At 31.6% G+C, this 18,020-nt stretch overlaps 1 protein-coding gene across 3 annotated transcripts in view; it reads left to right on the top strand.

Moving 5' to 3' along the window:
• Nucleotides 1-10,449: 10,449 nt before the first annotated feature.
• The window catches only part of LOC147386424 (Tetratricopeptide repeat (TPR)-like superfamily protein), a 43,669-nt gene continuing 36,098 nt past the window's right edge, over nt 10,450-18,020 (top strand). Inside the window, exons 1-6 of one of the 3 annotated variants that reach the window (XM_086423710.1) lie at nt 10,450-10,874; nt 11,246-11,402; nt 12,315-12,433; nt 12,562-12,636; nt 15,058-15,151; nt 15,267-15,385. In XM_086423710.1, coding sequence (XP_086279836.1) covers nt 10,728-10,874; nt 11,246-11,402; nt 12,315-12,433; nt 12,562-12,636; nt 15,058-15,151; nt 15,267-15,385 — 711 coding nt within the window. In that variant the 5' untranslated portion in view covers nt 10,450-10,727. Of the gene's footprint in view, nt 10,875-11,245; nt 11,403-12,314; nt 12,434-12,561; nt 12,637-15,057; nt 15,152-15,266; nt 15,386-18,020 lie in introns of those variants that run through there. The other 2 variants (XM_086423711.1, XM_086423712.1) reach the window with 2 other exon arrangements.

Here is an 18,020-nt window from a genome sequence, read left to right as displayed (position 1 = left end):
AAGATAAAGAGCAATAGAACGAAAGTTTAGGGGATTTGATTCTCTAGAATTAACCAAATGTTGTAAGTCAAATTTTCTAGATAAAAATTAGTATTCGAATCAGCATTGTATCCTAAAGATTAAAAATAAATAAATAGATCATTCAAACCCAATTGATACAGATAAAAGAAAAAAAAATAAAATAAATTACCTTCTTAAAATTTCATTGAGTTGTTTCAACTCTTTACAGATTTGACGTTTGCTAAAAAATTATCTTTTTTTCTAGTTCAATCTTGAGAAATCGAGATAGAGTGGGATGATTAGAGAATGGAATGAAGATATATAGTGGGATTAAGATTGAGGAAAAGAGGAATCAAAAAAATATCGTCAAATTGAAGAACGTGAAAAATGCCTAAAAAATATAACCTTCGGTTTGTTAAAATGTTTTAATGAAAAAAATGTATTACCTATAACAACGGATAAATCTATCGTAATAGTTGTTCCCATTACTGTAATAAATTAGTGTGTAATTTTGTGAAAAAAATAATTGAAAATCGTGATTTTAAGGGCATTTTTTCATAAAACACCTACAAATGGTTCTGTTTAAATGCGATTATAAAAATGCCTTAATTTTTATACCTTTAAATCCCATATTTTTTGTAGTGAGAAGCTTATAATAGTCTCACATATCACCAATGCACACACAGAGAGAAAGAGATTACTTTGTGAAGGGAGAGCTTACAACAGAGATAGAGAGAAAGAGAGAGAGAGAAAGTAGAGAGAAAAATACAATGTCAAAAGAGTAGAGAAAAAATCCATAGAGGAAAGAGAACGAGTAGAGAGGAGAGACAATGACAGAGGGTGGAGAAGATGACAAATAGGAATGAAATAGGGAGTCTTTTTGGAGAACAAATCTTACTTTATGAATAAGGTTAATATGACCAATTGAATAAGAATTTAGATCTTACCAAGGTTCATTGGGGCCTATATAAATTATCAAATTGGCAATCCAATATCAGTATTACCTAACTTTTTGGGAAAAACTCAAATTCAATGAAAATTTTTCAAAATTATTTTTTTCAATAATTCTTAGAATTTTATCATTTATTGCATTAGATCATGTATTTGGTTTGGTAGATAACAAATTTCATAAAGTCTAACTCAATACTATGTACATTTAAGGAAACTTGGTACAACTCAATTTACATTGGATGTACATAAGATTTGCTACCTGAATAACATACTTCATAAAAGATTTATTGGATAGAAAACTTCATAAAACTTGGTCTGAGCCAATTATGAATTAGGCTAATAAGACTAACTTAATAGGATTTTGAATCTTACTAAGGTTCATTGGGGCTCACATAGATTATCAAATTGAAAATTCAACACCATTGTCACCTAGATTTTTGGGAAAACTCAAATTCAATGAAAAAATTCTAAAACTATTTTTTTTAAATAGTTCTTGATAAATAGTTTTTGACAATCCAACACTACTATAACTTAAATTTTAGAGAAAATTCATGATTTGTTACATTATTATATTTTTGGTTTGACAGGTAACAAAGTTCATAAGTTCTAATCCAATACTATGTACATCCAATGAAATTTGGCATGTCCAATTTTGCATTGGATGTATGTACTTCATAAAATAAGATTTGCTACATGAGTAAATACTTCATAAAATATTTGTTGGATAGTAGATTTATAAAACTTAGTCTAACCCAGTTTGCACCCTTAAGTAAAACATGCATAGATGTCTTTTCATATATCAATCACTAGGTTTATATAGATGTATTTTTCTAAACTAATCACTATGTGAATATCAACCATTACTTAGATTTGCGTTTCACAACTGTACCAACTCCCTTGTTAAACTGATTAGAGTGCTCTCACACAAAAGTTTCAGTCTCACAACTGTACCAACTCAATTGTGTTTTATTATGTAAATAAGATTTATAAAAGTAAAATTAAAAATTAGTTTGATATGAAAATCAAAACTATCAAATATGTTCGTGGTGGTGAAATCTATAGTATATGTAATAAATTTGATTAGTGTCTAAGACCATTTACGGAATACTTATAAGAATGTAATTGTTTCTTAGTAATATTATTGAGTACCATGTCATTATAATGTAATTGAGAAATGAAACCATACCCTAAAAGACATAATAAAAAGTATGATCAATTATTTAACTTTGACAAAGTCTTTATGAGTGAAACTTTAAAAATCACAATTTATATTTTTAAAAGAGTACTCAATAAGATTATCTTAAATTTTTATTTTTTTAATTTTGCATTGGGATAAAACTTATAATTAGATATTTTTATATTTGAGATTATTCAACATGGATTATTATTTACAAATCACATGAAAATTAATTAAATTCCATAACTCTAAATTGTCATTTGATAAAATATCAACAATGATCAATTTTTTTTTAATTAAGTCTTTTTAACAACAAAATAATTCAGATAGATAATAAAAAAATTTTAACGATGTTGAAAACAACGGTTATATATCATTTGTCAATTTTACTTTTTTAAAAGAATAATATGTTATTCCTAAATTAGTTGTTTAAAATAATATGATCAATTATAATTATAAAATACTAAGAGATTTTGAAGTTACCTCATATAAACATAATAACATGGACACTTGACTATCCTCATATCAAAGTACTATCAAGAAAATTTCAAAGAGAGAATATATCAATGCATCTATTATAAAATCAATAGGAATAAGTTCACATTCTTTATGTTATATATAGATAACATATTTCTATCAAATAATAACACATTTATTGTATAAAATTAAAAAAGTTAAATCAATTGATTTTGAAATGAAAGACTTTGGTAACACGCATTTTTGTGATTGGTATTTAGATCTATCGTAATATATTACGTGACTTTTTTAGTTTATCATAAAAGATTTATGTTATTAAGGTTCTTATATTGATAAGATGCTTAATAAATATGACATGAAATATGATTTTCTTAATTTATCACAAAAAAATTTCCCAGCAGCAAATCCATGCTAGGGAAAATTGAGGAAAAAAGGTTAAAAGATTGGGAGTTTGGCTTAAATGTTCTGGTGCCATGAAATTTTGGATGAAATACTGGAATCTTTCTTGTACTGGTGCAGGGAGAATGGCTGGGATTGGTCCGTATTGATTCCACCAGTCAGCAAACCAATTTGGAAATTGGATCTTGATTTGGTTATTGAACAGGAAAAATCACGAATGGTTGTATTAATCATTTTGGAAGGTGAAGGTATTGAACCAGGCCTTTTGGTAGTCCCAGTAATTGTAATACTGAGGATTGAATGGTTGGGACAATTTTTTCATGGTATTAGGATTTTGTCCCCAAGTTGTGAGGGTAAGAATCTTTAGAATTTGACATTTTGAATGAGAAACTCTATTAGGATCATTCTTGTCCGGAGTATGGGTTATAAGAGCAGAGTCTGAGTCTACCAGGATGAATTCATAAAATTTTTGGGTCTTGGTATAAACAGAAGAGATAAAATGGTTTGGTTTAACAAAGATTGACTGGGCAATTGTCTTTGGACAGGACTTTTCTAGTTCTGGTTCTATTGTCATTATTGGACTCAGATTGGGTTTGTATATGTATTGAGGTCTTAAAGAAAAAGGAGATGTTGGTTCTGGTTCTTGACTTGAGGATGTAGCTATGGATCCTGAATAGGATTTTATTGGACTTGTGGTACCTAGGACTTGGAATCTGTTGGACAAGTTACTTAGAGGGTCAAATTGGAGAGGATTAACTGGAGTTATCTTGGCTGGTGTGGTGGCTGGTGTGGCAGTTGCCATGGCATATGAACTCTTGGTTTTGGGTTTTATAGGGTTTTCACTCATCTTGTTTTCCTTGCAAAAATTCTCTGGTAAGAAAATCTGGTATAGAATTAGTTTCTCCTTTTATATATTCTATTTTGAAATCAAATATAGATAATATAGCTTGCCATCTTGCAAAAATATGTTTTGAAGTAATATTTTTAACATCTTTTTCTAAAATAAATTTTGCTGATTTGCAATCTATTTTTAAAACAAATTCTTGATTGAGTAAATCATCTTGAAATTTGGAGATGCATAAAACAATGGACAAAATTTCCTTTTTGATTGTAGAATACTTTTGTTGTGTAGGATTCCATATCCCCGATGTATACCTTAATAATTGTTCTTGTTTTTTGTCTGTCTCTTGTTTTAATATTCCTCCATAACCTATATCACTTGCGTCAGTTTCTACTATTTTTAACAGTTGTGGATCCAGAATATTTAAGCAAGGTAATTCTTGTAATCTTATTTTTAATTGTTTAACTGTTTCTGTGTGTTCTTTAGTCCATTCTGGTGCCTTCTTTCTTAATCTTTGAAACAAGGGTTTTGCTATGGTATGAAGATTGCGGTAAAAGTCTCTTATATAATTTAAGCTTCCTAGGAATCTTTGCAACTGCTTTTTATCTTTTATCTCATCAGGAAATTTGTTTGCAAATTGTAGTGACCTTTCTATTGGTATTATTGTCCCATCTTTAATATTATGTCCTAAGAATTTAATTTGAGTTTGAAATAAAACTATTTTTGAGGCTGATATGACTAATCCATTAATCTTGATAGTGTTGACAAAGGCTTTTAAATGTTTCCAATGTTGTTCTATTGATTTTGAATATATAAGGACATCATCTATATAAACTATAATGAATTTTGAAAATGGGTTGAATATGTCATTCATAATCTTCTGGAATTCACTGGGGGCATTTTTTAATCCAAATGGCATTACATTCTATTCATAATGTCCAAATGGTACTGTGAATGCTGTTTTGTACCTATCTTGTTCTGCTATCTTGATTTGCCAGAATCCTGATTTCATATCAAATTTTGAGAAAATGATGGCTTCATATAACCTGTTTAGTAAGTCTTTTTTATTAGGTATTGGATATCTTATCCATCTAAGGGCATTGTTTAATAGTTTGTAATTGATTACTAGTCTAGGGGCTCCTCTTTCTATTTCTGAATGTTTTCTAACATAGAATGCAGGGCAACTCCAAGGAGAATTACTTGGTCTTATTAGGTTCTTTTTTAATAGATCTTGTATTTCTATCTTGCAATGTTCTAGATCTTCTTTTTTCATTTGAATGGGCCTGGCTTTGGTTTTGATTTCTCTTTCAATAAAATCTGGTTCATATGGAAGGGTAACTTCATGTTGTTTTCTATGCCGAAATGCATTTGGCAATTTTGAACATATTTCTTTTTCAAGGTTTTCTTTGTATTTTTGTATCCGTAATTTTAATCCTGGGTCTTCTAATTGTTTTTTGATTTTTAACGAATTTATTTCTTGTTTCAAAAACTTTACTTGTTTCCTCTTTCTATCTATTAAGTTAATAGTTTTTGTAATAACCTTATTTTTTATCATATGTAGTTCTTTTTCTTGGGGTTCTTCTATAAATTCAAAATGTACTTCTTGATCTAACAGTCTGGATTTTATTCCTTTTGAATCTACTGTAAAGGGTTGAATTAAAGCTAAAAAAGGTGTTCCTAATATTACAAATTTTGTTAGATTTTTTACTAGAATAAAATGGGTATTTATATAGATTCCTTGGTTACAGACATGGACATTTGTTAGTTTATATTTTATTTTTAAACTTGAACCATCTGCTGTTGACACTCCTTCTGTAGTTTTCTCAAAGTACCTTGTTGGTATTATTCCTTCTTGTATACAGTTTAAATCTGCTCCTGAATCTATTAAGGCAACAATTGTTATGGTAAACTCTCTATTTATTACCAACTCAATGTTAACAAACCATTTTTGATATTGGATTTTGTTGATTATCTGAATAAAATGTTGTTCTTCTGTTTGTTCTTCTTCTTGTATTACTTCTTTTTGTTTTAACTTGTTAAAATTCAAGAGATCTATCTGTTCTTGTTGTCCTTTATTTATGATGTGTAATCTTGTTATCTCTTCCTTGATCTGGTTTACTTCTCTTTGCAAGTCTTGAATTGTTACTTCCTTTTCTGGTGTTTTAATCCTCTTGAATATTTCCTGAAGGTTATATCCTTGAAAGTCAGGGGGTTTTGTATCTTATTTATTTATTGTTTCTCTTAATTGTAGTAGATATCCTTTTTGTAATTCTGGGTCTTGTATCTTGTCTATATAGTCAAATAATACTCTTTGTTCTCTGGTTAAGGTATTTATTGACTTACACTTACAAGTTGTATTACAAAATTGTAGTGAATGTTTTGTTTCATCTTGTTCACTAGAACTTGGTGTTGTTTCCTCAACTGTCTCTTCTTGGCTACTGCCAGTGTTATTGTAATCAGAATTTATCATCAAGTTTTCTAATTGTTCCTTTAAATCTTTATCTATTTCTAGCTCATTTATTTTTTGCTTTACTTTACATTGATTCTTGTAATGTCCTACTTTTCCACATTTGAAACACGTAGGTATCTTTTTCTTTTGTTTTGCTTGTTTGAAACGTTCAAAAGGTTTCTTCTTCTGTTACTTAGGAGTTTTCTTATAATAAGATTGTTTTAGTTTGTTTCTGTTTTCATATCTATTACTATATCGGGGGCGAAAAGATTTTGAACGTTTGGAGAGTTTGGAAGGAGAAGATTGGAAAGGTGGCGGGAGGCCACACTGTTCACAGAATTGGCCTAGTTCTTTTCTGGAGGAGTATCTATCTTGTTTTAATTTATTTTGGAGCCTAAGATCATTACAGAGTTTGAGTCCTTCTGAGTGTATATAAGCTATGAGGTGTCCATAGGTGAGGTTATCATATGGAATTGTGCCATTATTTTGGGATTTAATTCTTGTACGAACTTTTTCTGCAAAAAGTGTAGGCAAACCTGAAATGAATTTTTCTTTCCAAAAACCTTGTGCACAATCTGTTCTTTGCATTACTTTGGTAAGAAAGACATCTTTGTACCATCGGAAATCATGGAGTTTTGGACATCTGAGATTTGTTAACAGCTCTGAGGTTCTATCTCTATATGGATCTGGGTCTCCTATAAAATATCTGGTTATGGCTAGTATGAGGGTATTGACAGCATCTCCTATGTCTTGTCCTTGTTCATTTTTTATTAGGATTCCTATTTCAATTGTTTTATTTTTGGTAAGAATGAAGTTTCTTTGTTCTTCGGTGACATAATGATCCCACCATCCTTTTAATTGGCCCGTAACTCCTGACACTAATCTTTGAGCTATCTGGTGATCTGATGCATATGGTTGTGCAGCTGTGCCAACCACAGTCATTTCTTGTAGTAAACTTATAATATTGTATTCTGTTAAGCCATCTATGTTCCATTCATATAAGGATTTTCCATCATATATTGATTGGGTCACCATGTTTCTTTCTTCGTAGCCTATGTCTAGTGGTGTAGGTCTACTATAATAATTTGGCAAATTAGGTCTGATTCTTGCTCTATGGATGGTAGAGGCCATATTGACTTCATCTTGGAATTGATATGAGATTTGATCTAGATCTTTTGTTGTATATTTTTGTTTTTCATCTTCCTCTGAGGAACTTGTTTCTATTTCTGACTCAACTGATACTTGTGTTAATAATGTGCTAAATAGATAAGATATACAACATTGTGTACTTGAAAAAACACTTATTTTCAAGTATAGTAAATTAAACATACTCCAATGACCATAAAACATTATACGAAAAAAAGATATTAATATCCGTTATATGTTAGTAACGAAAACCTTATGTATGTTCAAGTTTTTACCTATCTAGACATAGCATATGTTGTCGGCATGCTTGATAATTTTTTAAGTAATCTAGATATTAATCATTGGAAACCAGTTAAGAAGATAATACGGTATTTGTCAATAACAAATGATTATATATTCCCCAAGAAATCCAATAATTTGTAATTGGTTTGATATTAAGATTCAAACTATGTTGGTTGATTCAACAATAGAAGATCCATTTTAGATTATGTTACTATGATGGTTGGAGGATTTATATCATGGAAAAATGTCTAATAAACAACCATAGTTTAATTTTCGTGGAAATGAAATTTATCTCATACTAAATTCATTAAATTAATCAAAATGGTTGTATAATTTTATCTCAGGATTTTGTATTATATATTATATTCGAGATTTTTAAGAATACATTGTGGTAATAATGTTGTAATACACGTCTCTAAGAATGATAAAATCTCGATCACTCAAAATATATTAACATAAAATTTCTTATTGTGAATGAGTGGATTCACAGTTATTAATTGTCAATCAAGAAAAACAACACAAAACTCATGTTAATAACACATGTCGATGATGTAAATCCCTATACATTGCCGACAAATATATTATGAATATGTGTATGTTAATGATTAAGTATGTGTATTTTCTATATTATTGTACATATTATTTTTCATTCAGTAAAGTGATAGCAAGTTGAGTTTGTCATTCTAATGAAATCTTGCATGATAACACTATGGTTTACTACTAAAATACAAATATTTTTTTTACGAAGGAAAAATGCATAGATCATGCATATGTTAAATATAGTACTAGCATTGTTTCATATGTTTTTTTTATTAACTAAACATTTCTCAAATAATAAGGTTTTAAATAAACCTAATAAAAAATAACTAAATGTTAGATGAGTGATAAAATAACTATATTTTAATGTTAATATATTTGTTTGCTCAGAAGGAAAGATAACGCTATCATTCTTTCATATAATTCCTATTAATGAAGTTATTTATACATAACGCTATAAATATGTTATTAAAAGAATAATTAAAGTTGAAATTTTCAAATCTTTATATTTTGGTAAAGAAATATATAACAGATCAAAACACACATGTTTATTCCTACATTATTATTTTCTTTTTTAGTATACATAAAAAACACATGTTTATTTCACATTTATATTTTTTTAACTAATTCTCATTAATCATTGAATAAAAATAAGAAAATGAGAATTATAGATTTCTGATTTTCAATTTTCTTACGTCCAATCCTTTCAATCATCACACATATCATGCATTTTGCATTAAACAAAACTTACTAAAAAATGGCTGGAATGCAATTATAGTGAACTCGGATATTGATATTTTTTATGCTAATTCTTGACCCATCATTAAATGGGAGGAGTTCGAAATAGGTTTAAGACCACAAAATTGGCCTTCACCCAAGCTCACTCACCAAACTCATTGATAGCCCATATGGGAGAACTCTAATGTTCTTAAAAATCCTGAAAGGATAATTGCAAAAGAATAATACTAGTCTAATTAACATAATCAATCACTCAAGTCTAGGAAACCAATTATAGCAAGTTTTCCCTTCACATGACGCAACCAAAAGTCTTAGTACGACTTCTGGCATGATTATTTAACAATAATATTTCATGCTAAAACTACCTAAATTGAAAAAGAAAAGGAAGATTATTGATTGGGCAATCGCGTTATCCAAATTCAAACGAATTTGTTTATAACTTAGCAGAACTCTAAATCACAATATTGATGGATCCAAAGTTCAAACCTCTAGTCTCAACCTTTTATTTTTTGAGAACCAAGGTTAGAGCCCCCAATTAATCCTCGAGCATGTGCAATTCTCTTCCTCCTCACACCACCATGTAATTTCGTGGATAAATCCTCAAAGGTGACTCCTAAGAGCAATTCCAACAGGGATAACCATCTCCATCTCTATTAATGAGTGACCATGAGCTTATGGATAACCACTTTGGATATTCAGGTATGCACTCCAATAGTGCCACCCAAAAATCACAATCCATAATTATTTTAATATTTTTTAAAGAGTTATGCGATATTGGCTTCGTTCGACATTGCACTAACGTGGTAGAGCATACAAAGAAAGAAATCAATGGTTAACTACACACTGTCACGTTAGCACAATGTTAAATGTTGTCGAACAAAGTCAATTATGCATTTTTGTTTTTTTTTAAGAGTCGTGATAATTTGATTCCCCCACTTGGCATACTCAAAATACTCTCATGCTAGAACCATGGATCTATTGCATCGGGATACACATATGTGCATTCCTATAAATATGTACAATTATGTATCCCGAGGCAAACTTTGAACCGCTTGTAATTACTCTTTTTTTTTTAATTCAATCCAAACTTCGAACCATCTAAAATTATAATATTTTTTAGTCAACTGTTTGAGAATTTTTCCCTCCAAAAATATGGAGAAGCTGTGTAGAGTTACCTATTTTGAGTCATGAAAATCGCATGATCCAAAATGGGTAGTGGGATGGGTCACACATTAGAGACTCGTATTTTGGATTTCATGACCCAAAATAACATTTGAGAAGGGTTGGATAATGGGATAGGTCGTGCGATGGTATTGTTCTAACTTCCAAGGGGGGATCCGAACCGAAGACCTAAGCCTATTGGAGTGTGGTTTTGACCCTCTCACCAACCCTCGAGGATTTGACACCAAAACTTGATGCTTCGACCAAAGCCACCGTCATCGTGCTTATGGTCTATAACACCCTGTCATATACTACAAACAGTACATAAGGAAATTTTTTAATGTCTAGTAAGGACGGCATAAGGATTCCAGTGCCTATTTCTATTGTGCACGGAGGGGTCGTTTCTTCTTAATCTGCGCTCTTCTTCAATCCATTTGATCATTTAAATGAAGCCGACGCCTAAAACCCTTGCACCAATTCTCAATCTCCTTCATTTCTCTTAGAAACCAGACACCATAGTAAGAGAGCTATAAAAGCCTTAGTGTTTCTCAACACAAACCCTAACCCTAATGGCTTCGAAGTTTGGCATGGCGGGTGGGATTCCAGAGCGTCGTGTTCGACCGATTTGGGACGCACTCGACTCTCGCCAGTTCAAACCTGCTCTTAAGCTCTCCATAGCTCTGCTTGCTAAGTACCCCAATTCCCCTTACGCCATTGTAAGATCATTCGCTCAATCTCTCTCTCAATTATTTTATGAACTTGCATCTTCAATTGTGTTTTTCTCTGCTTGCAAACCGAATTTGGTTGGGTTTGTCATCATATTTTTTAGCGGTAGGGTTTTTGTTCATTTAGCTTTAAAAATTAGTTTTTTTTTTCTTTTAATATTAAAGAAACATAATTTTGGAATTTGGAAGCCCCGAATTACCATATTTTTATTGATTTTGTAGTTTTCTTATTTAATATGAGGAAAGATTGAATCTTTTGTACTTTTTGTTGTCTTTCATGAATCGGAATATGTTTTTTTTTCTTCTGGTTTGAAGCGTTGTTGATTATTTTTTTTCTTTCCTTTTTTGGTAATTATTTTTAGGCACTTAAGGCTCTTATTCTGGAAAGAATGGGAAAGCCTGAGGAGGCACTTTCGGTCTGCTTAAATGCTAAAGAACGATTATATTCTGATGATGCAGTCCATATCGACGATCTCACCCTCAGCACCTTACAGATGGTTTTCCAACGTCTTGATCGATGTCAGTACAAGTTCTATTGCTTCAACATTCAAAGTTGTTTTGTTTGTAAACTAGTTGTTAAGAGTCATTGCGGATTTCATTTTGTATCAGCAATGGGGTTTTTTCTCCTCGAGGGAATCTTATCTGATGAATCTGGACAATCCATCTGATAGTCTATGTTAGTGAGGAAAGTTTCATGAACGCATCACCTCGTGGGGTATCCAAAAACATGATCCGATCTCACGGTTGTTAGAGGAAGAAATTCTAGGAAGTTTGGATATTTATTTTTCACTGTTGAGTTTTAATGTTAAATTTGGGAGTTCAGTTGCCGTCCATTTTCAACATCTTGGATCAGGCTTAAAAAATACTTTTTAAATTTTTTTTTAAATAATATTTAAAATATGACTTTTTCCATGAAATCTATAATGCTGTGGTGTTGGATAGCCAATGTGGTAATCCATGCGGGCCCAACGATCAAAGTGATAAGATTTCAAATCTTACTAAGTGAGCCTAGTCTGACTCATCATTTATATTACGTTGTTGTTATGAATGACAACACTTGAATTATTCAATTCAAAGAGAATGAAGTTAAGGAACTGTTCTCTTTTTACCATGTGGAGGTGTGCTTTGTCTGAAACTTGACACATGGAGAGGGGTGCGGGTAGTACAACAGCTGCTCCCTTTGGTCCTGCCACCTCACCTGCAATTCACAAAAACACTCTTTGCAGGGGAATGAAGTCTGATGTGTGGGCTTAGACCCATATCTCAGTTGGTTTGAGTTTGAGATATTGCAAAGCAACTTTGAGGTCGTGGGTTCAAGTCCAGCTTACCCATAAAAAAATGATGTCTGAAGTGTCCCCCCCCCCCCCCCCCCCCCCCCCCTCTCTTTTTTGATATTGATATTTTGAATGTTTTTTCTGTTGTATGTGCTAGTGAATCTGGCCACTAATTGTTATGAATATGCCTGTGGGAAGTTTCCAAACAATTTGGAACTGATGATGGGTCTCTTCAACTGTTATGTTCGTGAATACTCATTTGTGAAGCAACAACAGGTGTGATGGTGAAATATTCTTTTTATTTCTGCTTATTTTCGTAATAATTTTTCGTTTCTTTATTTCTATAGTGAAAGATAAAGCTAATTTTATGTTCAATTTATATTTACTTCTTATTTTTTTGGCAGACAGCCATCAAAATGTACAAGATTGTTGGTGAAGAAAGATTTTTACTTTGGGCTGTTTGCAGCATTCAATTACAGGTTATTTTCTCAAATGGGATTATGTGCTATTGTGGTATGATTGTGCCAGCTAACGAAGTCACTTTATGATTTCTATTTAAATTGCCTCTAAAAGTATAGAAGTTGTTAAGGGAATGTTGTTATGCCTTAATGGTGAGTGGGCACTGCCTTTATATAGTCATAAGGACTGGTATAATGCTCGTTATGCTAAAACAGTGAAAGCAACAGTAAAGAGTCTAAAGACCATGCATTGTGACATCATTAAGTTATGACTGGCATGGTTTAAAATATCGGTTTGTCTTGTAATGTTTCGTATGAAACATTTCAATTTTTTGAAAACCCGAGATGAAACATGCTTCCACCGAAAATATCCAAAATTTCAATCTTTATTCTGGGAAATCAGATAAGAAAGAGGAAAAGGGGGGAGAATAAGAAGAGACCTGGCTGAGGTTGCTGGAGCGCCGGATTTGAATCATCTTATCCTCCTCGGTTCCTCCTCTCCCTCTTCTTTTTCTTAAGTTTTTTTCCCTCTTTTGTTAAAAGAAAGACGATGGTGCAGGAAGCTTGTTTTAACGCAAACATGCCCTTGACTTTAGTCTGTTTTGGAAGATTAAGATTATTTAAATAAAAAATCCCCACATTTTTGTAAATATTTGAAAAACCCCGTGTTTGTAACTGATGATATGCCCCTTGACCACAGTCTTCCATGAAAGAGTTTATTTAAAAGGGTAATTTAATGTTTTGAATGTTTCAAATGTTTCGGTATTATTTCAGTTTTTTCAAAAACCTAAAAATTGAATCGAAATGAGATTTTAAACCATGATGACTGATATTTGATTTTCATCCATTCCTTTTAATGTCTTTCCCAAAATAGTTGTCATTATAGTGATGTTATAGAGTTCACTATCTGCTACTTTGCCTATACATTTTTCTATTTTAAAAATTAATGAACTTTTATAATGTGCATCATCATCAAAGACTTCTCCCAGAAATATGAGGTTGGCTAATGAATTTTTTATAATGTATATGGTTTCCCAAGATGGTTAGGATAAGGCTTTGATGACGATGATGTAGTTACACATGGTTTTGAAGAAGTGATTTTTCCCCCTTAAATGGTGGGATTTATTAAAAAAATTCATGTGGCATAACAATATAACACATGCTGTTTTGGGAAGTGTCATGTGAATGCTTTGACCAATTGTTGCTATGATTTTTATTTTGAAATAGTGGTGGTTATACGGCTAAGTGCCACTTGCTATGTAACAACAACTATTCATTTTAAAAGAATTTACCGTTTTGGACTCTGTGTGGTACCCATGTGTTAAACACATGTCAGCATACCATACTGAAGAAAAATTTGTCTTCCAATATTTTGTTCTCTTATATTATTTGTAAATAGGTTATATTGATTTTTAATTTGTACTAGTTTACCTTCCTATATTGAATACTTACACAAACTGAAGTATACAAAATGTGTCTCAACATATGAAAAATTCTACATTCGTGTCTGTGCATCGGGTTTGTGAGGGTTAGCATGTCTGACTCCTTGTACTCGTGTCAAACAACAGCATTCGTGTTCATGTCTTTGCCACCCAGGTTATTTTACATCATAAAAATAAGAGGGTGTTACCATCATAAGCATAATCACCAAGTCGGGATTTGGCATAAGTCGGCAACAAAAAATATTGAAACATCCGATAAAATTGGGGAAAAAATCTAAATAAAGTGGGAAAATTGAGGTAGGTTTATCTTTGTGTAATTATTCCTAATAGGTGGTGTTATCGTATTATATCATCAAATCTCATATTTTTTTTGATAGATAAAGTTAATTTCATATTAAATTACAATAATAAATTACCTGTCAATATATTGATATCATCCATGCATCCACAACAAATAACCATAGGTCTACAACATATTTAAGGTTTATGTTGTACCGGTCACAATCAATGTTATCCTCATTTGCATCATCATTATCTTATTCTTTATCATTAAGATGATTACCATCATCTTCATTAAGGTCATATCCTCTCACTAGTGCATCAAATTCATCTTTCTTTTTCCCCAAATTAATCACAAAGATCGTGATTTAATCGTGAAGTTTGTGATTTAATTGTGAAATTTTCAAAAAAATCATATCTTATTGAAAAATTCGTGTTTAAATCGATGGAGGTCAAATTCATGATTTAATCGTGACTTTTTCAGTAAGTCAGAGAATTTGTTGACTATGACCATAAGGCTGTCATAGTGGTTTTCTTATATCATGAAAAAAGTAATTCTAACGAGTTCCTAAACCTATATTTAAGTTTGCAAGTACGGTTTATTAATAATTATTGAATTACTAAGCTTTTCAAATCTTTCTCGTTATATCTGTGAGGAATAATTCATTCCTTTTTTACCCATTCTCATCTACTTATTTTGTAACCTTTGGCATTCTGTCAGGTACTCTGTGGTAATGGGGGAGCAAAGTTGTTGCTTTTAGCTGAAGGGCTGCTTAAGAAGCACACTGCCTCTCATAGCTTGCATGAGCCAGAAGGTGTGCATTTTAATTTCTTCTTTCTCTCCTGTCTACCACAGGAACTAGGTAAGGATCTGTAATATTCTCTGTGTCCTGTTTGATCTTTTTTCTAAATAATCACATTTTGTTGCAGCCCTCCTTGTGTATATTTCTGTATTGGAGCAGCAATCTAAATATGGGGATGCTCTTGAAATTCTCTCTGGGAAGTTGGGATCACTTCTAATCATTGAAGTTGATAGGCTACGTCTACAGGTACTTTCTGAAGCCTTTTTGTTGTTGTTGTTGTAGAGAATGACTAATGTTCATCACATTAAGTTTGGTCTTTCTCCACTATGTGCGCACATGCATCAATGGATAAGTCAAACATCTCTACATGTCACTAATGATATAACTTTGTACACACCTACAAAATTAGGTGGAATTACCATCACTTAAAACATCAAGTGGAATAGTAAGCATTTAAGGTTCCCAAAGAACTCAAAACTCATGTATTTCTTCCTAAGCCTTAGATGCAGTCCATTGATTTCTTCTCAAAATGTTCAAATTAATTGAATACCTCTTGGGTGTGCCATTTCTAGCTTTATGTATTATTTTCTTTCAAACTATTACTTGTTTATCAATTGAATCTTTTGATTCAAATTGATTTTGAGTGTTCCATTGAACACAATCTATCGAATCTATTGATTCACACGCTTCCACTATGTCAAAAGGTTTGGTGACTGTGACTACTGCCGGGATGCCCCTACTTACTCAAGTCCATACGTGGGTGGTGGAGCTAGTGCTGGTCCTTATGCTCCTGCTTCTCAAGGTTATGATTTTGGACCTAAGTTGAGAAAATTAGCAACCGTTTGCTAGTATTCCGTTTGAATCAATCCGTACATTACAGTGGTGTTTTGTCTTCGAGATTAAATAACATTTTCGGTTTTCACCAATACAAACCGAAATGAAATGATATTTTAAACCATGAGCCTACCAACCATTTGTTCCTTAAAAACGTCTTTAATCCTAAGGTAGGTAACCGGGGCGCCCTTGTTCCCATCCAGTTACTCATAGAAGCTCTTGAAAATATTCATCACAAAGAAACCTTAGTATTATAAGAATGTTGACAAAAAATTTCGAAATTGGCTAAAGATTGGAAGTGAGAAAGATTTTTCTTTATAGGAGTACATTGTGTCGGTAAAATTGTTTTGTTTTCCTTCGCATTCTCTTTGGTGTCGAGCTAGATGATCCTTCGCCGCCATCATTTTGTGACGAACTATCTTGATTTTGAGACACATACATATATATATATATATATAACGAGTTTTAGAACGAAATGTGATACAAAATTAATTAAAGAATTCTTTTACATATTAAAATTATAACTATAAAATAGTTTTACATGTGGCGAATATACAATGATGATTTTATAGCAATCTACTTGTATTTTTCAAAAGCATAGATAAACAAAACATATCACCAGACCTTATTCGGTTAAGACTCTACAATACACCAATAATATAAATTAATTTGTCAAAAACATTATTTTCTACTAAAAACACAACAAAGGCCCATACCTACCTCAGAATTAGAATCTTTAGTTTTTTCAATGACATCATTTTCTAAAGACTTTGACTAAAGGAAGAACATGATTATGATTATCAAAAGCCTTCAATTCATGCAGTTTCTTATAGGCCTTCAAACATTAAAGTTGCTTTACTTCTGGTAACATGGCCTAGTATTTTTTTTTTTTAAATGTTGCATTAGGAGATGGTCAATATACATTAATAAGACCTTTTAGATGATGGACACTTAAAATCTAGTTTTGTAGTTAAATACCTAGTGAAATGTTGATTAATTAGGTCTTTAAAGTACTAGACAAAAATGTTCAATAACAAAAAATTATATATGAAAAGACAAAACTAACTTTACATTAAAAGGTTAACGTTAGAAAAAAATCCATACTTGTCTCTAGGTAGCTTTTCATATTATCTGTAAATGAGACTAACACTAAAATCTGTAGTAACTGATGTTCTAGAGGACTCTACAAAATATGTGCTTCTTTCCTCAATACAACATAGTTAAAAATGCAAGCTCTGGGTTTGTATTTAACGAGGTATGTTGCATCGAGAAAAGGAAGGCATATATTGTGAACTCTACTAGAGATTAGTTCCTGTAGATTCTAGTGTTAATCTCATTTGTAGATACTGTGAAAAGTTCCATGGTGACAAGTATGAGTTTTTTCCAATGTTTCAAGTTAAGGGTAGTTTATGCATTTTATTTCATTAGGATTTTGTTTTAGTATTTAAAGGCATCCTTATGTTATTTTATTGGAGCTTTTGAATAAAATTTACAAATGTTACTAGAAGATCAATCATAAGACCCTCTAGTAGATTTTGTTAGAGCTGTTAGAAGATCTTCTCGTAGGATTTTCTGTATAAGAGATGTGCCCTTGACATGGTCATTTAAATCTCCAAAAACTTGTGTAACTGAATCTTGTAATTGATGAGAACTTCTAAGGATGTTGCATTTTGATAAGTTGGAATCTCAATCGTAACTAGATCAGGGAGCTGTCATTATCATGCCCACTGAACCATTTTTTTTCCTTTTCTTTTCTGTTGGGTAAAAATAATTTTATTATATAAAGAAGGGTAGTAAATGGGTGCCAAGGTGGCCTCCACAAAACAACATACATCCTACAAAGATCTTCCATCTAAACAAAATATCTTTAAAAAAAAAAATGCTATAGATGCTAACGATGACCTCTTGAATAGAGTGCTCATTCCCTTAAAAAACATGGCAATTCCTTGCTTTCCAGATGATACATAAACTGCCTCGATATACATATTTGTCGTATGTTGAACCAAGGTGTGCATAACCAGTACTTTGATCCTCTACAACCATTTCC

This window comes from Akebia trifoliata, chromosome 14, assembly GCF_017979445.1.
Source record: "Akebia trifoliata isolate Shusen 1 chromosome 14, ASM1797944v1, whole genome shotgun sequence".
NCBI classification, from domain to species: domain Eukaryota; kingdom Viridiplantae; phylum Streptophyta; class Magnoliopsida; order Ranunculales; family Lardizabalaceae; genus Akebia; species Akebia trifoliata.
The sequence above is the reverse complement of the archived record's forward strand: the minus strand, read 5'-3'. Positions and strand labels throughout refer to the sequence as shown.